Below are 26,245 nucleotides of genomic sequence, written 5' to 3'. Positions count from 1 at the left end.
AAGTGCTATCTAGGCTAAAAGGCTAGATTTACTTTAGCATAGGTGACCTGAACTAGCATCTGTGTTAATGGAAAGCATCCTTAAGAGCAGATTAGCTATATATTGTCAAATAGACAAACTGAAGAAATACTTCCTCAGTATGGCCGTCATCAGGATTCCAGGTTCACTTCCTCACCAGTATTAACACTCTTTCTCTGAAGATGTGACTTGTGTAAAGAAGCACTGTGAAGGAAGTTAAGCTTTAAAAGGCATTTTTGCTGAATCTAATTACATCTGAACTAGGTATTGATATGAAAATTTAGAAGATTCTGAAACTTATAAACCAGGTACTATTTGGAGTACAAGCCAGTTCAACCAAAGACTGCTTTCATTTTTACTTGGGAAGAGAGTCACAGTTGCCAACGCAACCTCACTAGTCTTTCTCCTCTGCCAATCTTTAACTCAACAGAAAGGCCAGGAAAAACCAATCTGAATAAAATGAGCCACAGAGAAGTTACAGCTCTTAGTTATTTAAATAACTATCCTAAACAACTCAAGAAAACCTGTAAGTACTTACCAAATACATTTGCTCCATATTTCAGAGGCAGCAGATTAATGAAGAGGGGAAAATGGAAATAGGTGGAGTTGTACTTATTATGCAATTTCTGAAATCTATGCTGCTCATGCAATTCTAAGAAATGCTCACAGAATCAACAAAAAACTAAGTAAAACCAGGGCCACCACCTAGTAATATAAGTTCCTATTATATGGGTAAAAATTGTCAGAGAAATGATCAGTTTTGTTCTTACAGTCCCTGTGTGACATAACTCAATCTCGTCTATATAATTTGCCTCTGCTCACCCAATAGTGTACATTTTTCCTTCTCTTTAATGTTCTAATTACTTTTATATGTAACATTCGGTATATGTGGTGCAGGAGATGGACCCTGTGGCTTCACACATATTCGGTGAAGCATCCTACCAACTGAGTTACATTTCCAGCTTCCCTCAACCCCCAGGTCCTTTCTAATCTGTGGCCTATATTCTGTACACCACAAATCCTGTTCATTCTAAAGTGTTCCTTATACAGAGTGGCTTACCAATATGCTATTACAGTCGGCTAGTAATGAACCTTAAAGTATAATCAATTAAGACTGAACATGTAATTCACTGATATACTTTGAATTTATCAGCTGGCTAAAATCATATTCAGTTTCACAGAATTATTTTGGTTCTCATAGGCATGCAATAGTAACAGTTTTTGGGAAAACTAATTATGCATCTTGGTAAGGGCCCAAGCAACTTAAAATGCATGTGGGTATCTTTGGTTCACTTGGTACATATTTTAATGAATAATTATGCTCCTAAAAGTTGTATAAAAAGAGGGAAAGAGACAAATTTGATGTCTACTAATGAGTTTGGCATGCTTAAGACATTAAACTTTGTTAGATAAGATGCAAACCAAATTGAATCTGCCATTGAATATGCTTTGTTAAAGAAATGAAAGCAACAGCTAGTTTGAATTTTTGAGGATAAATTGTATGAAGCCAAGGCTGTTATTTAAATTCAAATCCTTATTTCTGAGAATAATGCAAAATTAAAAGGCAATTATAAGTAATGGAAAAGATATACAAATATTAGTACCTTAATATAGCATAGAAAAAAAAAAAGCAAAAAAGTAAAAAGTAGTAAAAACCTGAGTAAAAAGAAGTCAGGAAGCAGCTGAAAAAGAGACCGGTTCACTGTGAGAAATGTAAACCTCTCAGACAGTGCTACGGCCCCGAATCCAACAGCTCAGGAACAAGGCCAATTATTGTAAAATATAATCACATAAAGAGAAGCTGCAAACTTTTCAAAAGAGTCCAAGAATGAAAGCAGCTATGCATCAAAGATTCAGGGCTTATAAACCTGTCTTTGTTATAGTCACTACTTCTGGGTCCATTTCTTGAAAGTTCTTATAGTATATGTGTTATACTATATAATATCCTATACAGTATATGTATGCTAAGGGTTGAAATAATCAGTTACTAGTATTGCAATTAGGAAGTAACAGATTTTTTGAAATAGCTGCTTGCATGATTGCAGTTATTAATAGTAAGACACTAAGCTATTTTAAGTCAACTCTGATGTTTACCTTACAGAGGCTAGACAATATAACAACACAACCTAATTCTGTAAGTGAGCAAACTGAAAGGCCCAGGCTTTAACAAATAAAACTAACAGTTAAAAAATGCCTGTGGGGGCAGGAGAGATGGCCTGGGTTCAATCCCCAGCATCCACTGAAGGCTCACAACTATGTGTGACTTCAGTCTCAGGGGACTCAACACCCCCTACCAGCTTCCTTGGGCAATGCACGGATGTAATGCACAGACATACATGAAGGCAAAACATCCATACACATAAAACAAGATAAAAAAAAAAAATAAGGTTAAAAACAGGGGAAAAAAAAAGACCCTGGGTAATAACAGATTTACAGTCTGCTGTTCTTTTACATCATACACTGTATTGTCTGGAAAGCTTCATGCAGTCAGGACTTCTAGAAATGTCTTCTACATGTGCTGACTTCATGTTATTTTGAATGACCAGTCAGTGATTTCACATTCACTACACAAGACAAGACAAAACAGGACTCCCCTATGCTAACTGCTCCACTGGGCTCCCACAGTGTAAGGACATTTATTGTCAAGAAGATCAGCACATTGGCACAGATGTGGTTAGAACACTAAAGTGTTTTATCTGAAAAGAATTTCCCAAACTTTTTTCTACAAGGAGGAAAATACAGAAAATCCTTTATTTCTATTGTCCATACACAACGTGGTCTCAGAGTTGACTTGGATGAGTTTGTTAATTTAGGGGAAATGTTCTTTAAATTTAAATCATATATAAGCATTTAAGTATTAGTAAGGCCATGATTAAAAACTTTGGTGCAATATTTCATTATTTGGCTGAATAATTAGTTCCATTTTTTTTCATGAAATCGAAGAGAATAACAACCTTTGTGAGCTCACTTTGAGTGAGCAAGGTTGACAAGAACCAAAAAATAAGTGATAAAATTTATATTTTACTCAGTTGTAATGGTGAAACATAAGAAACTATATTAAGACATAAACTTATGTTTACATATGAAAATTGGGGCAGAAATCAGTAAACAGAACAAAAAACAAACAGAAATTGCCTAATCTTCTAGTTCTTTGTTCTACCACTAGGATTTAGTTATAAAGTCTTGGTATTAAAAAAATTAGCAAACTATGGTCTTAAGATTACAGCTTTGTTTAAAAGAGTTCAAATTCCCACCAGTTCTATAAAAATTACCTACACATCACTGCTTCTGCTTGTTGAACATTTCCATAAAGGGAGTATTTCTATTATACTTACAAGTGCAATAGAGTACTTGAGAACGTCCCTTTTATGCTTCAAACAGAATGAGGCAAAACTAATAACTTACGCTAGCTTTTACTAGGTAAATATAAAAATAAATGAAAGAACAAGCTCTCATCACAGTGATTTATTGTGCTGACACCTAGGAGTCACACAATGTTAGAAACTATTGAAGGGTGGGCTGACTTGATGCAGTTTGGCTTACTGTTTTCTTCTTGTTCATCTCAACTAACAGCTGAAATTCCACACTTAAACTATCACAAATGATAGATACCTTTCTACCACATAGATATGACTATCTGGCATTAAATTTTTTTTTTTGGAGTTGGGGTATCAGTGTGCAGAGATGCAAGTGAATTAAGCACTTCAGTCCCAACACATGACTAAGTTTTTATTTTGTAAACCGATAAATTTTTACCTCAGAAAGAAAATAAAACTAAAAGCTTTCATAAATAAACAGCACAGGACCTTTGCTGCCTTGTTTACAGGATTTGCTAACACAGAGAGTCATATAAAAGGTATTTAAATGAATGGCATGAGGGTCAACTTACTTTTTTTCTATTGAAGTTACTTTTAGACATTTCATGTGCATAAGTGTTTTAAAAGCCTACATGTATGCGCTTGGTGTCTGTGGAAGTCAGGTGAGTGTATTGCAAGGCAGCAAATGCCTGCCAAGCACAAAGACCTGAGTCCCATGTCCAGAACTACAGAGGAAAAACATAAATAAAAACAAACCACATCAGATGTTATAGTTTTACAAGGTTAAAAAAAGATATACACCATGAAAAGTCAATTATTTTCAGGACCAAAAAAGCACAAAAAAATGTTTTCTTTAGTACTATTTTTTTTGTTTTAATTTTGACATATGGTGCTGTTATATAGCCCAAGTGTATCTTAACACTGTGATCTTCTTAACCTTAGCTTACAGAGTGCTAACATAAGCATGTGTCACTGGTCCTAGCTAGAATATCATTTTTATAAGAATAATATAATTGTCTATGTGACATTAAATGAGCAATGATCTGATCAATGTTCTTGAATAATCTTAAAAACATTTTTAAAGTTCTAATTTATTATGATATGTGCACATGTATAGAGGGAGAGGATATATTAGGTGTCAAAGCATGTATGTGGAAGTCACAGGACAACTGTGGAGTCGGTTCTTTCCCCTCTACCTTTACAGAAGTACAGGAATCAATTCAGGCTGTCAGGCTGCTGCAGTAAGCACTTTTACCTGCTGAGCCATTCTGCCAGTTAGGAACAACTTTGATGTTGTCTTAACTTAAAATATACACTGTTTATATTTTTTGACATGGGCTGTATTACTAGGCTTCATGCAAATCTGACATTTAAAGGAGTCATATTTGAGACAAAACAAATTGTAACTTAGTTAAAATGATAAGATGATGACCAAAAGCTCATAGAAAAACACCTTGTAGCACATGTAATTTCGGGCTAGTGCAGAGAAAAAACAGCCTGAATACTAACAGAAAACTTACAGGTGTAGCATGTTAAAAACAAAAATGTTTGGATGTGGTGCTGTGTTAACTATGACTCTTATCTGCAATGGGAGTTGGTGACTATACTGTACAAGAAGCAAGAAGTGATACTTTCACTGTAATGACCAGTCCAAAAGTAGCTATCAAGAGTTAGCAGACAGTACTGACACAGCAGACTCTTCTGTGCAGGTAGACTGAAATGCCTCTGCACAGAATCTGTACCTCCGCCAATGACAAAGAGCTCAAAATGCTCTATAGAAATCGATAATAAAATCTAAACTCAATTCTTTAATTTATGTAACACAAGGTTTTAGATAAACACCTCAATCAAACATTTGTAACAGGACACAACCAGAATGGAAACAGAAACGAGCTCATTAAGATTAGTAAGACAGCTTTTTGTGCGTCTGTGGGATTGCATATGTATACACATATGTATACAAACCAGAGATTAGCTTTGGTATCACTCCTCAAGAACTGTGCATCTTGTGTTCTTAAAACAGTCTCTCACTAGTTCCGAGTACACTAATTAGGCCAGGCTGGCTGGGAATAAAGTCCCAAAAATCCACCTGTCTCTACCTTGCCGGTGCTACAATGACAAATATTACACTATGCCTGTTGTTATGTGGGGGATGGGGACCAAACTCAGGTGCTCAAGCTTGTAAAGCAATCACTCTATCTGCTAAATTATTACCTAGCCCTTAATACAGTATTGAAAAAAAATGAGACTGGAGTTCAACACATTCTTTAGAAAAATAGGACAAAAAGAAAACAAGATTGAGTTCTAGTAATTTTATACTTCCAGTTCTAGATTCTATTTGTTTCTTTTTCACTAAATAATCATCAAAATGAACACGAAACAGAAAAAATGTATAAGAATATAGTTCATCAAGCCAGGTGGTGGTGGAACACATCTTTAATCTCAGCAATCTGCAGGCAGACAGGTGGATCTCTGAGTTTGAGGACAACCTGGTCTACAGAGTGAGTTCCAGGACAGCCAGGGCTACAGAGAAAAGTTTCTCTGGAAAAAAAAAATCCACAACCCTGCCAAAAAACCAAAACCAAAATACAGTTCTTCAGCCATCTTTGACATTTAAGGTTCAAATGACTCCAGGCTCTGTTTTTTGTTTCTGGTTATAATATGGAGGCCATCTTGCTTTACATGCCTCTGTAAACGGCTTCTACTACCATGATCGTGAGGACCCAACAGCTATTCACCAGTTCCTGGCCTTGCAAAACATTCCTATTATGATCTCATCCCTTTATCACACAAATCTGTGTAGTTTTCTAAAGAAAGGTAAGATTTTCTACTCTTCATTTAAATGCGACTAGCGTGCGCGCGCACACACACACACACACACACACACACACACACACACACACACACACGATCCTCAAAGACTGAGCATAATAGACTCTTAATATAAAAGATAAAGTACAACTGGAAACAACGTAATGCCCACAGCTGAAAACCTTGGCATGAAGATGACTCACCTGTGTGCTGTGCAGGCTGTGGCAGTGGTTGGTTTAAATGTGAACTGTGATGGACAGAAGGGATGGGGCGGTACTGAGGCTGGCTGGAGTGATAGTGGCCTGGAGCACAGTAACAGGCTGGCATCTAATAATCATAAGCCATGAGGACAAAAAATTAGTTTTATTTGGAAAAGTCATTTTACCATGAGGCACATTCAATGAGCAGTAATTATAAAATCAACCCTTTTAAAACCAATTAGATTTTTCAATTTAAATGGAAAAAAATAAAGTCCAGATCTCAGGTATCTTTAAAAGGATATCCTCCCATGGGCATGGTGACGAATGCCTTTAATTTTAGTTCTCTTGAGATAGAGGCAGGGGGATCAATCTCTGTGAGTTCGAGGCCAGCCTAGTCTGCATAGTGACTCCCAGGCTAGTCAGGGCTAAATAGAAAGACCCTGTCTCAAACAAAACAAAACAATCCCCCAATCCAAACCACACATAACAAAAGATATTTACCACTGTGCTCACTAATCACTTTTAGCTGCTAATTTTGTTGCTGTATTTGTTTCACATTTCTTTTTTTTTCTCTTTCTTTCTTTCTTTCTTTCTTTCTTTTTTTTTAATAAAACCAAGTTTGCTTGGCTGAAGCTACCATTGTTCATAGTTGCTTCCAGAGCTTAAAGATCTGAGGACACTGCATACTTTAAACGTAGAACTTGGGGGGAATTGAGTTGGAGCTAACTGGAAGCCTCCTCTTGAGGATTAGCTCTCAAGTCAAAAGGTACTATGCAAGCTGATAATGAAGAAAAGCCATCAACAGCCCTACCTACTTGCAAATAATACAAATCATAACAATGCCAGCCAGATAAGGTATCCCCAATGGTGTAAAACCAGCACTTTTATCTATGGGGTAGCAGCAGCTATCTAATTAGATTTAATGGCCACTTAATAGGAGGGAGTTCATGCTTGCTTGGTACATCCACCTCTCCTGTGGCTAGAGAGGTTATAAACCCTGGTGAGAACCCATAACCACTATTTTTCCAAGCCAATTATCATTTCAAACTGTACTCTATTTATCCTTATACAGGCAAATAAGTGTAGCAGCCCTCATCAAAAAAAAAAAAAAAAAAAATCTTCCTTTTGCAAAAGAGACCGTTACAGAGATCTACAACAGAGAGTAAGGATCAGTGAGGTGCCCATGCCCAGTTGAAAACATTTTACCACCTAAACCTTGGGTTTAAAGAAAATCTTTGAAGAGGGATCGAGTGGAAAGACAGTAAGAAGAGGACCAGAGTACCTCATAGACAGATATTACCCACTTCATTTCCGAGAAAGGTCTTCCAATGTAGCCGTGGTTGATCTGGAACTCTGTATGTAGTTAGGATGACTACTAACTCACAGAGATCCACCTGTACTTGCTTCCCGAGTGCTGGCATTACAGTAATGTGCCATCACATCTAGTGAAATTTTTCTTTTTAAAATTAATCTGACCCAGATTAGTTGTAGTGAAGGAAAAAAAAGACACTGGAAACAGTCTTGTGTGGAGAAATGATGTCATATATACAATTCTAAGAACTGTATTGTCGCGGCCCTAGCTAAATGTTGAGGCCGGGGCTGCCTCACGTTGGGCGCCAAAAAATGTTGAGGCCCGAGCCGCCCCGAGTTTGGCAGCCACTGTATCCCGGCCCAAGCTGCCGCTCCGGTCTGCGGGTCGGGGTTCAGCAAGAGAGAGAGTGAGGAGGGACTCGAAGAATGGAGACCAGACAGAGTGTGATTCAATCCCGTTTATTCTTCAGTCTCTCTTCCTAGTCCAAGTCCCAAGTTTAGCTGTACTCTCTAAAGAGTCTCCCTAAAGAGTATATCTAAAGAGTCTGATTCTCTACTGTCTGCCTTTTATATGTCCCACTTCTAAGCCATGCCTCTAAGTTACACCTTTAATCATGCCCTTAGGTCTTATCTCTAAATCTGATCTCTAGGTCACACTCTTAAGTCACACACCTTTAATCTCACACACCTTTAATCTCACACACCCAAGGTATCTAAACCAAGATTATCAGAGTGTGCTCAGCTGTTGTAGGCTGTTGTAATCCAAGTCTCATGTCAGGGTATATGGCTCAAGATGGCTGCAAAGCTGATAGCCGCTTTCTGCTAAAAGTCGGCTCCCAACACTGTATAAAACTAAAAACCTTACCCCATGAAAAGGCTGTAAGAAAGCCAGTAGGTTAATGGTAGGGCATCACCTTACTATAGGTAAAATGATCAGTTATATTAATAATGGCTGTTAAAGGAAAGGCAAAACCAAGACAAACTAACCTGAAAAAGCAATGCAAACAAACAAAAAAACCAACCTGGCAAAACCAGAAAAAAACACTAAGAACTTAAAGTCTACTATGAAAATGAGTATCCATGGAAAGGTGTTGTGTGATTCTACCTCTGCCTGGGGAGATGTGAACAAATGTCTATTCATCCAAGACACCCTGGATGGCACCAACAACAGACCAGAGAAACGAGTCCACAAACATCTAGCTTAGCGAACTCAATGAGTTTACTGGATGAAAAAAAGACAAGTATCACACCACTGAAAAGCTCACTGCAGTGCACATGACAACTCATGAAAACTCTATCACTGGCCCTTCCTGAAAAACTAGAGACAGTTACACTCTAGTCTGGAGGGGCACCTCTCTCAGCACATGTAGCTGTAATATCAGAGAGGCCCTATGATCTTCTGTTTTAGGACCTTCTTGATAATTTTAAGTTTCACTGATATCCTGAGCCTAATAAGTCTTGCTTATTTTCTGACTGTATAAGCTTCCTTCCTACCACCAAGGGAAATGTTTCAATTCAGAGGAAATAGCTAAGCAGAAGAAGGAGAGAACTCACAGGATATAAGAACACTATGATCAAATTCCGTTTACTGTGAACTAATAAATGTGAAACTTAAAAACAGTTCCTTTTATAGAAGCAACTAAAGACATTAAATGTTTTAAGTGTATGTAATAAAACATGTACTATCTATTTAGGCAAAACAGTCAGGCCCAGTTGTGCACACTTTTAGTTACAGCATTTGGGAGGTAGAGACAGATGGATCTCTGAGTTTAGGACAGACACCCTGGTCTGTAGAACAAGCTACAGGACACCCTGCTTCGAAACTCTGTCTCAAATCTACCCACTACAAAACAAACTAACAAACAAACAAACAAATCCCATACAAAAAATACTGAAAACAATTAAGCTCGAAGTGAGAGATTTGTTTACAAACTGGAAAGCTGACACTATGATGTTACTTCTGTTCAACCTGGTCTACTCCTGAAATGCTGTCATATATACTTTTCAGTTTTATTACACTCTGCAGACTAGTTTTATGTCAACTTGACACAGGCTAGAGTCATATGAAAAGAAAGGAACCTCAATGAGAAAGTACCTCTAAAACATCTAGCCTTAAGGTATTTTCTTAATAAGTAACTGGCAGGAAGAACCCAGTTCATTCCTGGGCAAGGTTCTGAAGAATGCAACCTAAGCAGGCCAGGATGAACAAGCCAGTTAATGAAACGGCATCCTTCCATGACCTTGGCATCAGCTCCTGCCTCCAGGTTCTGGTCCTGTTTTGAATTCCTTCCCTGATTTCCTTCAATGATGGACTATGATGTGGAAGTGTAAACAGATGAAATAAACCCTTTCTTCACCAACTTGCTTTTGTCTCATCATGGTGTTTCATCATAGTGATAGTAACCCTAACTAACAAATATACTTACTATGATATTAAATCAAACAAAAAACACTTTTCAGAGCCAGAGGTAAATTCAAAGAACACATACTTTGAATTGCAGCTAAATGTTATTTGTCTGCTCCCTAGGCACTTGACAATCTCCAGAGATAACTATGGACTTTACTTAAACTGTCTCACAAATTGTTCCCAAGTTAGAGGTTCCTCTGAGAAAAAGAACATGATAAAGTAACATACCTGTGGTGAGGGCTGAGGAAGAAACCCCTGCTGCTGGAGCACAGGCTGGCTGACAGGATGCCCAGAGGCAGAGAAACTGGCAGTAGGGACTGACTGCCCAGGTGGAAGGGAAGGAGGAGGGGGAGGTGGCGGAGGAGGTGGCGGAGGATGTGGAGGTGCTGTCGTCACGATGTAACCAGACTGCTGTGGAGACTGCAGAACAACAGTGGACTGGAACATGGTGGCGTGAGGGTCGGAACCATCAGCTGATGGCTGTCGGGCAAGACTCATGTGGCTGAACTGAGAGCCAAGGCTATCCTGTTGAAAAGAAGTTGACCATCAGTGAGTCTTTCATTCATGGGCCAAACTCACAAATGCAAAGTGCCACACACCCACACCACTTTGAATATCTCATCTCTCCTAGAATAGCCTCAAAGTCATTACATAGCTGAAAATTTCTGGAATTTCTGATCCTCCTGTCTCTACTTCCTGAGTGCTGGAGAACAGTCATAAATCACTATGTCTAATTTGTGCAGTGCTTAGGATGGAACCCAAGATGATTTGATGTGAGACAAGTACTCTACTGAGATATATGACCCAAGTCCTACACTTTGTATATTTGTAAGCAAGCTGTAGCAGTAGATGTACAAACATCATATGTGAGTAAAACAGGTAAAAGACAACAAGCTCAAGAAAATGAAAACTCCTATATAGGAGGGAAGTTATGTTTTAATGATATCACATATTACTTAGAAAATATACCTAATGGGAAAAAAGATTAGGGTGCATTTTCAGTTTAAAAAACAAAGCTGCCTATGATTTAATGAAGTTTGAATGTTGACTTGGGTTCAGAAACAAACCTGGACATTTTTATATTACATAATTAGTATTTTCTGTAAAAATACTTAGTTTTAAATAGCTTTTCTGCATTTCCAACCATCAAAATCTAACTAGTCACTCTTTTTTTTAATATCTCAAAAAATAATATAGTCATAATTTCTCAGTCTGCCACTCAAGTTAAACAGGAGAATACTTTATATCAAAGTGTCTTGTTTCTGGATCATTGGTGAGCAACTAGTGGTCTCTAACCAAGGCTATGATTTATGTGCCATATCACATATTATTCCTTGACAGCCTAAGCATTATCTCTTAATGGTCACTCAAATGACAGTATAGGGTTAAAATGAAATGCCCGCTATGAGGAAGCAGCAGACTTACAATATATGCAAATGGTTTCTTAAATGAAAATACCTCCCAGCTCTAAATTACAAAGTAATAAGGCTAAATAGTCTTAGAAAAATAGCATAAGTCCAAGAGTCATTCACGAAAGGTAATGTTTCCTTTTTTAATAACTTAATTTTATTTTATGTGAATTGCTGTGAGGGTGTCAGATACCCCTACAACTGGAGTTACAGACAGTTGTGGGCTACCACGTGGGTGCTGGGGATTGAACCCCAGTCCTCTGAAGAGCAACTAGTACTTTTAACTTCAGGGCCATCTCCAGCCCCATGTTGCTGAAATGATTTCATAAAATCACTGAGATGAAGCTGGTAAATATTGTTGCCGCAATTAAAAAAAAAAAAAGCATCCTCAACAAAACAAAGAGTTTTCCAAAAGCATTGATAATGTTTTTTCTGCTACTGTTTATAATCTGATTTGAAGTACAGTTTCAAAATAGAATAGGTCAACAAAGAATATCCTTAGTATAAAAGCAAGTTGTCTGGAAGTTCACTTTAAAGAAAGCAATTTTTTATATCGAAGTTAGTTCATGTATGGAGCTATGCAGAAAGACAGTGTTTCAATATCACAAAGCTAATTACTTGCAGTATGGGCCTGATCTTACAGACACTGACAGTTATAATTCAGGACATACTTTGGATTAAGGATATTATCTTACAGTGAGAAATTAAATGTCACGTGGTCTTTGATAAAATCAGAAGAAGTCCACTGTAGCTATATGTTGTAATCCATCTAAAGTAACTGGTTTTGTACCTAACCGCACTTAAGAGGAAAGCTGCCTGTTCTGGCTAGATTTTTGTCAAACTAGAGTCACGTGGGAAGAGGGACTCTCAATTAAGAAAATGCCTCAATAAGACTAACCTATCAGCAAGTCTGTGGTACATTTTCTTAAATAGTGATTGATGTCAGAAGGGCCAGCCCATTGTGACTGATGCCACCACTGGGGCAGGCAGGTGTTCTTGGGTTGTGTAAGAAAGCAGGCTGAGTAAGGCATGACTATCAAGCCAGTGATAGTCCTGCACTCCTGGATGGCCTCTGCTTCAGTTCCCGCTTACAGTTTCTTGCCTTGGGTTCATGCCCTGACTTCCCAGAGATGCAGTCTGACCCCTGAAGTAAGATGAAATAAATTCTTTCCTCCCATCTTGCTCTTTGTCATGGTGTTTTAAACAGAACTCTATGACACTATCATTTCAGGACTACAGACTCAAAACTGACTTCAATGTAAAAAAACAAACTAAAATATCTGAGAAATTTAGTTCAGAACACTCAACCTTAAAATTTCCCTTTTGAAAAATAGGAATAATTTTGTCTTTTACAGTTACTATGATAAGTTGATATAATCACTCTCAATGAAAAGGAATGAATTATTAATAATATGAATCAGAAAACACCTTTGTTACCTATGTAACTTCCTGTAAGAAAAGCTGAAAAGAACAGATTACACTGACCACAGTCTGAAGCATTCATCACACAGTGCCCATAGTAACAATGAGATGAAAAGAGATACAGTACCACGGAGTACTGCTGGGTGGGTGAGACTGGCAGGAGCGGGGATGGGTAGGGGGCTGGAGAGCACTGAACAGGCTGAGAAGAGGACTGCAGAGAACCAAAAGGCTAGGAATAACAGGTGGGCAAACAGTTAATGTCAGAAGAAAATGTTACACGGAGTGCATAGCATGGAAATTTACACTTTGGGGCAACGGCTTTACATTTATAAAGTCATAAAAATACAAGAGAGTTAACAAGAAAAACAGTATCAAATGAAGAATATACCTAGGCTCAAGTTGATTTCATAATGAAAATAATAACTTTTATGTCATAAATGTAACTTTTTTGTAAATTAATAGAAATATCATTAGTCATCTGAAACCCTATTATCTGAGTTATGTCCGTAAAAACAAAACTTCTTACTCTTATTTCCTGATTTTTATGAAGGGGCTGTCTTATACTTAAGTTGATCTATTATAAATTATACTGAAAATAAATATTATATTTATTACTAAATTTGGTGTCACTAAATTATAAATAAAAACCTTATAAACTTATACAGCATCTGTATCCCTCCTCTTATTTGATAAAGCATGTTTAAATTCTCAGAGACACTGTTACTAAAACTTCACCATTGTGTGAAAAAAACCTGTGAATAACCAGCTCAGTGGTTAAGAGCATGTATTCTTGCAGAGGACCCAGGTTCAGTCCCCAGAGCCTATATGGTGGCTCACAACCATTTGTAACTCCAATACTAGGGGATCTAATGCCCTCATTTGACCTCCATAGGCATCACATACTTATGTGGTGTGTGTGTGTGTGTGTGTATTCCCACCCCCCAGGCAACTTAAATACACATGCACATAAAATAAATAAATCTTAATAACTACATCAGGAACAAAACATATCTACATACATAAACACTTATCTTTTGTCTAGAAAAAATAAAATATTTTCCTTGTGGCTAAATGTATTATTTAAATGTTTTTTTTTTTTTTTTAAAAGAAGAATTTGTGGTAGAAACTGAGAAACTAGATACTATAGATCTCCAGCTAAACACACTTGTGTTTCAAGGAGAGAAAAACTGCTTTCTCAAGGTACTAAAAGTAAGTGATTCACTGTAATCTACAGATGAAAAAACAGATGAAGACAGATTAAGTGATCTTTACTGTGCCAGTTAAGCAAGCAGATGAAGGAGTCAGATAATTCTGATCTGATAAACACTCTTTTGGTTAAACTGTATATTCATGAATGAATCCTGCACTGGCTAACGTTGCTGAAAAGAATAATTTTAAAATGCAAGCAATGAAGTAAGAGTGTGCAAGGAATAAAGGAAAATGTTTATGGCAACTGAGATTTACAATGATTACTTACTCTTTTACAACAAAATCAACAGAATAATCTAAAAGTATAAAAGTGTTAGATCAGTTTAATCACAGCACGATTAAAACAAAAGCAGAAAAGAAGGCTGAATGATCTGGAGAGTTGCTGATGGTCCCTGACAAACCTCTCAGCTACCAATCAGCTAACTCAGGACAGCTTGAAGCATGCTAACCAGGTGCAAGGGGCTAGAAATCCTCCTACTGGCTACCTGATGCACTAAGTGACATAAGCACTAAGATATAATCCTTTATCAGTCAACCTGACCTACTCCAATTGTCAGATATGCAGACTTAGATGCTGGAGAAGGGAAAGAATACAAGACGAGCTCCTATGGTAGGTCTTCCTGAGTGCAAACCGGCAGAGAGAACAAAGTAAAATCCTGACACCAAATTGACAAGGAAAAGTCTTAGCGCTTCCCTCTTTCTACTTGAACATCCATATAGTGACCAGTTTTATGTTGTATGTTCAGGAAATATAGCAATCCTGAAGGGCCTGTTTTTGGAATTCACAGATTTACAGTGTTTGGTTATGTGAAATTGTACAAATCATTTATCTCAGAATATGCAAAGGATAGTAATAGGGTATTATTCAGTGAGTGAGTTTTTGTTTCTGAGACAATCTAACTGCAACTTTTTTGTTTTGTTTTGTTTTAAATGTGTAAGTTAAATCAGTCAGAGAATTGGATATTTACCAAGACCTCAAATTCAGCTTTTGATTGCTTGTTTCCAAGCTACACTCTCTATACCTCCATTCTAGGATGGTCTCAGAACTACATGGGACAATGTTATTTCTAAATTTGATCTTAACCACAGGTCTGAGAATTGATAGGTAAAATTATCCCTAAGAGATGATAATCTGACACATACAAACAAATCCTTGAAACTTTTAAAAGCTGTACTAACCTTATTTTCCATCAAATTAAGTAAAAGTGGAAGTCAGTCCTATAAAGCTCCTGGTGAAACACACAGCAGTGTAAAGACAGTTATACAACAGCAAAAGAAAGAAATTCCTTGGAAGCAAGTTGCATGAAGTCAAGGCAGAGCAGGACAAGGAAGGAATTTTATGTAGCCTTAGGTATGGTTGAGAAGGTCATGCAGAATTAATTCTCTGGCAGAGCTTTATGCGATGTCTTCTAGGTACATGGACGTTTTTATATGGTCTTTTAAGTTTTAAGCCCTACTTTAGCATCAAAGCAAAGCAAAAGAAAACAACTGACTTGCCCAGCCAAGAATCTTACCTGCAGACAGCAACCAACTGCTTTCTCTACTTTCATACATCTGAAAGTGTAACTCACTACTTATATGTCCTTCATCCCACAAGACACCATTAGCTAAATGATACATCTTATAAAAAAATGAGATGAAGTTTTTTCAGTTCAAGCTTATTACTGCACATCTCTTACGAGAAAGTACACTAAAGGAGATTCACCGGTGGAATGTTTATAGGTGTACAAGTCTTACATAATCTTTAAAAGTTGGCATGAAAGTAGAAATTCTACAGGTATTATCACTCTCTAAACATAGATAACAAATTATTAGAGAACAAAAAGACAATGTAGGTATGTATGTATAAACTCTAAATTACTTATATAAATTCAAGATATAATTAAGAAAGCTTTTAAAGCCAAGCATGGTGATGCACACCTTTAATGCCAGCACTTGCAAAGCATAGGCAGGCAGACCTCAGTGAGCCAGCCTGATCTACATTGCAAGTTCCAGGCCAGCTGTAATATAGTGAGACCTATTTAAAACAAACAAACAAACAAACAAACAAAAAGTACTCTCAGGAGTCTGAGAGATGGTTTAGTGGGTAAAAATATTTGCTGATAAGCCCGAAAACCCAAGTTCTATCTCCAAGACACTCATGATAGAAGGAAAGACTCATCTCCTATAGTTGTTCTTTGATCTATACATGCATGCTGCCGTGTGCATGCACACATGCACAAATAAACATTGGACTCTCAGAAACCACCCCACTCCACCCTTGCAATAGAAAGTACTCTGTATGGTGTGAGCAGCTCAGTACAGTTTCTTCTGTTGGATTTATTCAGTTTTAATAATTCACTTTCCTCACTAGGCCAATGAGCAATCTGTTTTTATTCTTCCTCTTGTCTACTTCTTACTGTAAAATAGGGATAAAATACTTGCCAGTCAGGCCCCGAGGTAGTATCACTCTCTCTTTTCTAATACACCCTCAGTATTTTTTAGTCGCAAATATTTGTCCTTACCATTTTCTTCCTGTGACTACTGAGTGGAACATCACTGGGAACAGAGTATTAAAGCTGTAAGAGACACTTACCTGGCTACCTCAGTCATTAGCCCTACATATGCAAAGGCAGGTGAGCTTAGCACTACAGAATCATGGGTCTGTGCACCTGTGAAAACATGTGAGTGGCTGCTGGCTGCTGAGGTGGTGGGGGTGGCAGAGGCGGCTGTGGAGGACCAGGCACTTGGGTTCGAACTGGCTGTTGAGTCATAGGAGGATTGTACACAACTGGACTTCCATCTGGGTTTATGAAGGGCTGACCTGAAAAGTTGAATAAAAGAGGAAAAAGTCAATGTTCAACAGGATTGAAAATAAAATTGTCACTACTGATTTATAAAACACATCCATAAATCTCATATGCACAATTCCAAAACTCTCAGATTCTTAAGACAAATGGTTTTCTTAACTTGGTAAGTATCACCGTGATTTGAAATAAAGCTATTAAGAACCTTTAACTTTTCATTTAGTATGAATACTCAAATGTTATTTGTTTTGGGGAAAGGGTGTTGTTTCATATCTACCTGAGCTCAGTGGATAATCAAAATATTTTTTGAGGGACTGGAGAGAGATGGCTTAGCAGTTAAGAGGATGAGCTGCCCTTCCTGAGGACCCAAGTTTGGAGCTTATTACCACACGGCAACTCACAACCATCTGTTAACTCTAGGTCCAAAGGATCTGATGCCCTCTCTGGTCCCTGTAGATACTGCAGTCATATGATGCATAAATATATATGCAAGTAAAAACATTAAACATGAGAAAAAAATAAATAAAAATAAATAAATTAAAAAAAAAAAACATTTTCTGCAAAGTTGTGAGTTCCAAATCTAATTCTGCTCCAGGTATTCAATCACAGGACCATGGTTCAGCTACTATACAAAGGGAAAGGGTCAACAACATTCAAAAGACTCCTGTGTCTGTCTAGCCTCACATGGACATTAGGACTGGCATACATTTCAGCTCAAACAGAAAATGCCTGACTCCAAGATATCAGAAAAGCATTCACAAATTTTCAGAGAGGTGGTAAATAATTTGGGTTATAGGCCACACTGAATATATGTCACTTTATAAAAGACAGGCTGGGAAGTGGCGGTGTATGCCTTTAGTTCCAGCACTCAGGAGGCAGTGAGTTCAAGGTCAGCACAGACTACAGAGCAAGTTCCAGGAGAGCGAGGGCTACACAAAGAAACTGTCTCAAAAAACCAAAACTAAACCAACAAAACAAACAAAAAAAACCCCAAAACAAAAAACCAGACAAACAAAAAAACAGGTTGAAAATGTAACTGATAGCTTTAAATGTGTAATTATGAAATCAGTTTAATGGCAACAGATTATGTATAGTATAATATTACATAAAAACCTTTTGTGTAGCTACCTATTCAATTTCCCTACTTTAAGTGGGAATTTCTCCTACCTAAAAGTGTCAGTATAAAGGTCATGAATGAAGAATTTAAAGAATGAGCTGCCATGTAGGTGACTGGAACTGAACCTGGGTCCTCAGAAAGAGAAGCCAGAGAGTTTAAATGACTGAGTCATCTCTCTAGACCTTTAGAAAATATTTTGCTTATAGTGAACAAAGTAGGTTCTGGACCAATAAGCTATCAAACTGTATGTGGTTAAAAGTAAATGTGTAATAATATTAATTATCATTAGTTAATGTCAAGGACTAAGAACATATATTATCAAAATTAGTTTATAACAACTACCTTTTTTAAAAAAAAAAATGTGTTTTAGATTTTCTTAAATAGAAAGCAATTACCCAGCTGGGTGGTGGTGGCACATGCCTTTAATCCCATGGGAGGCAGAGGCAGGTGGCTCTCTGTGTTCAAGGTCAGCTTGGTCTACAGAGCAAGCAAGATTCAGGACAGCCAGAAGTACACACAGAGAAACCCTGTCATGAACCACGCTCAAAGAAAGTAATTACCACATTCTCAAGGACATTACAAGTTTTTCCTACTTGGTTCTTCTTCATAAAGTACATATTATTTGCCACAAAATAAAAATGCTATACAAAATAAAGTTCTCTCAAAGGTAGTTCATTTGCTTTAATGGAATGAGTGGCTGTTTAATTACAGTCAAGCTCTTATTTAGTCTACACATCATAGATGGCACATGGGGGAAATTGTCTCACAAGATAAATAAAAATTTTAACATTTTGCATCCTAAATATTTAAAGTTTTCAGGACAAAGAAAATAATTTATCAAAATTAAAATGCTAACAACATATGTACATTTAAATAACACATTTTTAAAAGTACCCCAATTTTCAGATATTTCCTGCTATGTCAACTACAATAAACTCTCTCTCTGGATACCCACCTGTTTGTGGGTTGATCAGAATACTGCCAGGTGGTATGCCAGTCGCTTCCAAGGGAAGCAAAAGGAAGCTAGTGCTAGGAGATGAACCTTGACCACTGAGGCCACCATCAAAGGAAAGAGAACTGTGATTGCTGGCTGCCGGGTAGATGACAGGTGCGCCATGAGAAGACTGGCTAAGAGCTGAACCTGGGAGAGGCTGCTGGGTGTGAGAAAGAGAGCCTGTAGAGGACCCTACACTACCTGAAGACTCAGATCCTAGGAGAAGAGTAATGGAAAACATGAAATTAAAAAAAGAAACTTCATATAAGAATTCAAGTTTTAAAAACCTAATAATACAATTCACAATATACAACATGCAGTTACAACATGACAGCAATGGCTACCATAATTTACTGCCTAGTGGTTCTTTTTAGTTTATCCTCCTAAATATAATTTTAATATAGCAAACAGCAGCACAGAAATTGTCAGAAAAATCATAGCCAAAGCATGCAATTTACCAAGTTTACAGTAACCCAAGCCACAGACAGCCAAAGAAACATACTACTGACATTCTCAAAAGGACTCATTACATACATTTTAGCATTTAAATTAACACTTAGGGATATACAGATTACAAATTCTCCAGGAAAAAGAACTTAGTAGAGCCAAATGCCTAAATCCTCACGTTTCATAAATGCTTATCTATAAGAACACAGATTAAGTATGGCATGGGAAACAATAAAAATGACAAATTATCTACTAAAAGAAGCAGCTGCCAAATTTCACTACAGAATTTCATCTCAGTTTATAACCAGCATCTTCCTATAATGTAAACTCAACTACCTGTTTTTTTTTTTTTATCTAGTGACAGACACAGCATAAAAAATATTTCAAATACTTTGATTGCTCTTGACTCTACAGTCTATCTCACAGGGACTGAGCTGTCACTAACTTAGAAAGCATAAAGACTGAAGGTGGACAATGAAACAATGAAACGTACAGATTTAGACTGTACTCGTAGTTAGTTAGGTTGTAACAGAGGGGGCTGACTCTGGGATAAAGGTTCTAATGAGTAATTATGATACACTACACAGACTGTCTTCCAAAGAAAGCCTTTATTCTAAGTCATATTAAAATGACACTTAAACTGTATCACTTATCTTTTATCATTTTTCTGAGACAGGGTTTTTTTTATGTAGCCTTAGTTGTCCCAGAACTCAAGAGACCCACCTTCCCCCACCTCCCGAGTACTAGGATTAAGGGCATGCATCAACATAGGGGAACATTATCACTTTTACCTATTAAAGGATTAAAACATTCCACTGTCTCTTATGATAGAATAAGTTATTTTTAAAATTTTATTTTATTATTATTATTACTTTGTATGTGTGTATGGAAAGTGTACTAACTAGCTGAGCAATCTGAGTGGCCCCAAGTTATTAAATTTTTTTTTTTTTAGGCCACACATGGTGGTGTGCATGTTTTTAACTCCAGTATCTGACAGGCAAAGGCAGATGACTCTTGCACTCTCTAAATGTCGTCCTTACAATATTTATTTTCCTGTGGTTATGACCAAATTGCAGTATACACAGATAACTATACAAATTTTATAAACACTTATAAAATTTACTGACTTTAGCAGTATTGTATCAACTATGACATTTTCAATAAATTTATATTTTAAGGTGGGAATGCAATTCAAAAACATTAGCAATTTAAAGCATTAAAATATTAAAAAATATTGTTGCCTTATACCTTCCAAATGTAGTTGTACAATACTCATTTTATGTTTAGCCTAATCCAAACAGGCTAGAGAGAAAGACATTTCTGATTTCCATGTTTATTTTGAGATTAAAGAAAGAGATATATAAAAGTTCTCAAAGACACATGAGATTCTGTATGCTCTGCTCCTTAGTGAAAATGAGAGAAGTTGCTATGACCAATGTATCTGAAGTACAGCAGCCAAAAGAAATGGCAGATTAGTTAAATTTCTATTTATAGTTGTAGGTGTATTACTTTTCTTTTTAAGTTCCTTAAACCATAAATAAGCAAGGAAGAATGTCCATTCACCTCTTACAGACAAGAAATGAGTCAGTGACCTACCACTGACTCATTTATATAGCAACGAACAAGGAGATTTACTTCAGTTTACAATTCTATCTCCAGATCAAAATGAACCCTAATGTCAGTATGGCAATCACTCCTCTGCTTTGTAGGTGTCTACAGAGCTGAAGGTAACTTTACACTGTGTGATAACTAGAACCATATGACGAGGAGCTATGACTTCAGGCAAAGTAACATTCTGACTGCACAGTTCTAAGTAGACACTTATACCTGTTTTTGAAAGCCTGCCTATGCTTTTGCTGCTTCCAGAACTATCACCTCTTGTCAGGACCGAGATTCCGCTAAAGCTGCTGGCTTTGGTTACAGCGGGTTTCAGGTTTCGGAGGGAGCTGTCTGAATCTGTGCTGCTCCAGGGTCGTGGTTCTGAGTATTTCAATTCATTTTCAGTGCTGCTCTGATGGCTGTTTGTTGATCGCCCTGAAGCATCTTTATTAACTCTGTAATTTAGAAATAAAACATTGAAAAGTTAATTGGGGGCAGCAGGAGAAAAAAAACTATTTTTTTTTTAACATTGTCTGGAAAATGTGCTTCTATACCTAAATATCTGGCGCCTCTGCTGGGTACCAATAGTGTCCTCATCTTGGATTCTGTTGGCATTTTAATAAAATATTTTAATTGTTATTAGCATCAACTAGATAATAACTAGAATAGATACTAAATTTTTTCTTACCTTTTGTCAATAATGTAGTTTTCTTGGGAACACAGGGACTGGAAAGAAAAGGTAAACAAGTTTGTCAAATACACAATGTTTTCTGTACACCAATGGTAACAACAACAACAAAAAATCATATATAGTAACTATAAGAGTATACTCTAGCCGGGCAGTGGTGGCACACACCTTTAATCCCAGCACTTGGGAGGCAGAGGCAGGAGAGTTCCAGGACAGCCAGGGCTACACAGAAAAACCAGAGAAACCCTGTCTCAAAAGAACAAAAAAAAAAAAAAAAAAAAAAAAAAAAAAAAAAAAAACCAAAAACAAAAAAACCCCCCAAAAAACCACAACCAAACAAAAAGAGTATACTCTAAGGGCTAGAGAGATGGCTTAGCTGCTAAAGGTTGGGCTTACAACTAAAAATATAAAAATATTCCTTATAAAAGATTGAATTTTTCATGGCTTGGAGGCACTATGATTATTTTTAATAGGCATATCTTAGACTTTCAGAATGAATTTGAAATTTCAATAGCCTTCTTAAAATGGATGACCTGTTTTATTAATCGTATATTTAAGGTGGACAGATTCTAGCTAATTCATGAATATTGGATTAGTGGAGACCAAAAGCTAATGAAAGGATGGCAAGATGGCCAAGAAGGTAAACGCACCTGATGCCAAGCCTGAAGCCCTGAGGTTCAAGCCCTGTGACACACATGGTAAAATTTAGGAACCAACTCCTGAAAGTTGTCTTCTGACCTTCTTTCTTACACACATGCACACATTCACAAATAATAAATGAGAAAAAGACAAAATAAAGACTGATCGATTCATTGTACCACAAGTGACTATTTCTATTTGTGGCAGTGGTAACACAGAACTTATGGATAAAGCAGAGAATAAATAGACAGACCTTAAGGACTTATACTCAAATTCCCGCTGTGCTGTCAATCTAAGTCAGGTAATGGTCATTTCTGTTTGAATTACTCTAACAGTCTTCTAAAGAGTTTTGTAGTTATCAAATTTTGCCCTATTCATTCACTTTATAGAGCAGAAACCAAAGCAAGCTCTCTAAATTGTAATTCTCCCATCTTTCATGACTCCTTGATACAGGGTCAGGAACAAACGGCCAACTACCTGTTTTTACAAATAAAGATTTACTGGAACACAACCATAACCATGTATTATGGTGGCTTTCGTACTAGAGTAACTTTTGACTAAATACAAATACATGGCTCAAGATGCCTAAATGTGGATTACATTTTGTCTGTAGAAAGACAAAAAAAAAAAAAAAAAAAAAAAAAAAAAAAAAAAAAAAAAAAAAAAAGCACTCAAAGTTCAGCTACCTTACCAAAGGTTTAGGGCCAAGGCACCAAATTTCTAAGTATTTCTCCAGTCTAAAGCCCCCTTACAAATGGCATCTACCAGCTATATTCTGGCTACTCTAAAACATTCAGTTCTTTGTATTTCAAGTTTTCCCTTCCCTGAGAGCCTCTGCAAATACTGATTTTTTTTCAACTTGAGTTTATGGGCTCTCAGCTTACTCTCCCATGCCCTTCCCAGTTTGTCTTTGTAGTGCTTCTCTCTCTGCTGTTGAGTCTATTACACTTTCATGTATCTCTGTGATTTACACAACAACTTGTCGATGGCAGTATGTCATTTAACTTATAAAATACTGAAGGGAACATTTCTCTAACATAGATGCTGAGTTCAGCAGACCTGGATTAAAATTCCTACTCAGCCATCCTCTAGGTCTATTTATTCTAGCTACTTTGCATAGCTTTCTATCGCCTCCGTTTTCTTTTCTTTGTTTTCTTTTTTTTGGTTTTTTGAGACAGGGTTTCTCTGTGTATCCCTGGCTGTCCTCGAACTCAGAAATCCGCCTGCCTCTGCCTCCTAAGTACTGGGATTAAGCCTCAGTTTTCATATCTGTAAAATACAGATATGATCATACTGACCAGAAAGGGTCATTTAGTGGATTATGACTGTCCATGTATAGTCTTTAGTGTTTAGCATAGCACTTATAATAAATGTTTAATATTATTTATTACATATTGTATATTCGGGTGTATTATCAATGTTGGTTAAGCCAAATATGCATAAAATAATTAGTCATGCAGATATCTCTAAATATTGTCACTTATAAAGCAGATAATGACTATGAATCTAAAAGATCAACTAACTTTATTTTATAAGACACAAGTTATTAAGTTTTAAGTAAACAAAGTAAGATTTAAGTTAAGTTTCTATCACCTCAGTTTACACAAATAACGATTCCCATGTGCTATTGATCCCTGTGGTCCACCTGTGTTCAGTTTTGGTCAACCTCACTCTTTTGATTCAGTGTGCTATCAAATTCACACGAACAAAACACCTCCTTCAAAAACATGACCTGATGTGTATGAACCAATATGGTTAAAAATAATATGAGCAATATTATTTGGGGCTAGAATATAAAACACATGAAGTCCGAAGGGTAAGTTGACACATACGTCTTGGGAAAATATTCGGTCTCTAGCTCTCTGGTATTCTTCTTCTCTTTCTTCTATAGATTTGCTTCTTCTGTCATCTTTTAAACGTATTCTCATCTAAAGAGGGGAAAACAATTATTATTAGGAAAATGAACTATTTGGTACAGTTAAAGCTTGCACTTAAAATGTTACATTTTTTTCTCAAGATTACCTGGTTATCATCTTTGTCAAAGCTAGAGTTATCTCTCTTAAGGATGTATCGTTTCTGAAAGTCTTCACCTCTATCATCCTTAATATGTTCATTAAATTTTTGATCAGGTCTGAAAAAAGGAAATAAGACAAAGGAACAACAAATTCAATGTACAGTATTTACATAAAAGTAAAAAATATATGCAAGATAATAAAACTGTTTCAGTTTATCAGTGCTGCTTAAGACAAACTACTATTATCTCACTTTATCATGGTAAGATTTTCATGAGGAAATGCTATTCTACAGAGGACTTATTAAAAACAGCACGAGCTTTGGCATCAGACTGTTTGGATTGAAATCTAGCTGTTTAACACAGTACGGGCTTTAAGATACGCATAAGTAATCTTTTTCTTCCTATTTTCTCCCATATGAGATGGGAATTACATTCTTTCTCTACCTGATAGGGTTATTCTAAAGATGAAATGAATTAGCCATCAAAGAGCCCTCAGCAGATCTGTCACTGTAAGAAACCTTGAGGAAACTGAACTTAAAGTGGCTAAAGCACCTGTGAGAAGTCAAGACAAAGGGCAAGACTAAGCCACAGTTGGAGCCCAGGGCTGTCAGACTGTAAGGCTGACATCTCATTTATGTTACAGAGTCCAAGAAAAGGGTAAGGACTGCATCACATACATTACACTCCAATAGTCTTCATGCCATAAAAGGACAGCAAGCAAGTTGTTCTCCACTAAATTAAGCAGGTTAGAAAAATAAGCTCTTATGTAGAGGCTAACAGTGGAATCTAAAGCAATGACTGTGGAGTTGAGTATATGTTCTGCAGCACAATGGCTTTTTTCCCCCCTGATGATTAGAAATGCCCCAAGTTTCACCTAAGACCTACAAGACAGATAAATGATTGAGGGCCATAGACATTAAACTTATATAAAAATGACCTCCACCAATATATTACCAGCTCCAGTAAGTCAATTCAATCAATATTCTGTGATTTATTACCATTTTACATTGGAATTACTACTTTGAAATATACAATATATAACATTTAATAAATCTAAATAAAGCCTAATAAATCCTTTATAAAGTTTCCTTTATATATAGTTCAAATTCATATTTATATGTATACATATAAGCAATATGAGAATACCATGAACAAAATTTCATTTCTTTGAGACAGTATCTCATTGTGTAGCTCTGGCTAGCCCAGTATTTGCTCTGTAGACCAAGCTGGCCTTTTGACCTTTAACTAAGAGTCTGTCTGCCTCTGTTTCTGAGTGCTGGGATTAAAGGTGTGCAACACCATGCCTCACAAGCAAGACATTTTATTAATAAACTCAAATGATGATATCTCAGCAAACCAAGACTAGACATTTCATTATAAATGGAATCTAAACAACATGGTTAAATACTTGTTCCAATCTAGTTAATAATTTTTTTCCTTTTGCAATAGGGTCTCATTGTTTAACACTGGCTGGTCTGAAACTTGCTATGTAGACCAGGCTGGCATCAAACACAGAGATTTCTACTGCTTCTACCCCCTAAGTCCTAGGATTAATAGCATGTGCCACCACTCATCTTAATCTACAAAAATTTAATTAAACACTGGAGCTGACTCCTGTAAATTATACAAAAGATTTAAAGATGAGAATTATCTAAACAAGATGAAGAAATTTGTACTGTAAAATGATGAATGAAACAGAGCAGATACTTAAAAAAGGGGAAAATTCATACCAAAGTAAAGAAGAAGATAAGAGCACAATGCTTCATGACCAAAATGATGAGAAATCTGCTTTCTTTGGGAGTTTGAAAGGTTATACAGTTAGTCCTGATCATGACAGTATGTCATTTGTCACAGCAT

The 26,245-nt window shown here is 36.7% G+C and overlaps 1 protein-coding gene across 8 annotated transcripts in view; it reads right to left on the bottom strand.

Moving 5' to 3' along the window:
• The window catches only part of R3hdm1 (R3H domain containing 1), an 83,538-nt gene that overhangs the window by 32,300 nt on the left and 24,993 nt on the right, over positions 1-26,245 (bottom strand). For 3 of the 8 annotated variants that reach the window (XM_034512939.2, XM_034512942.2, XM_076941094.1), the window contains 10 exons: positions 24,397-24,505; positions 24,207-24,302; positions 21,736-21,773; positions 21,602-21,652; positions 21,276-21,502; positions 18,963-19,217; positions 16,756-16,907; positions 13,023-13,124; positions 10,293-10,589; positions 6,350-6,473 (listed from right to left, as the gene is read on the bottom strand). In XM_034512939.2, coding sequence (XP_034368830.1) covers positions 6,350-6,473; positions 10,293-10,589; positions 13,023-13,124; positions 16,756-16,907; positions 18,963-19,217; positions 21,276-21,502; positions 21,602-21,652; positions 21,736-21,773; positions 24,207-24,302; positions 24,397-24,505 — 1,451 coding nt within the window. The remainder of the gene's footprint in view (positions 1-6,349; positions 6,474-10,292; positions 10,590-13,022; positions 13,125-16,755; positions 16,908-18,962; positions 19,218-21,275; positions 21,503-21,601; positions 21,653-21,735; positions 21,774-24,206; positions 24,303-24,396; positions 24,506-26,245) is intronic. The other 5 variants (XM_076941091.1, XM_034512940.2, XM_034512944.2 and 2 more) reach the window with 5 other exon arrangements.

The sequence above is a fragment of the Arvicanthis niloticus genome, chromosome 10 (assembly GCF_011762505.2).
Source record: "Arvicanthis niloticus isolate mArvNil1 chromosome 10, mArvNil1.pat.X, whole genome shotgun sequence".
NCBI lineage: Eukaryota > Metazoa > Chordata > Mammalia > Rodentia > Muridae > Arvicanthis > Arvicanthis niloticus.
Note: the sequence above shows the minus strand (reverse complement) of the source record. Positions and strands in the feature narration are given on the sequence as shown.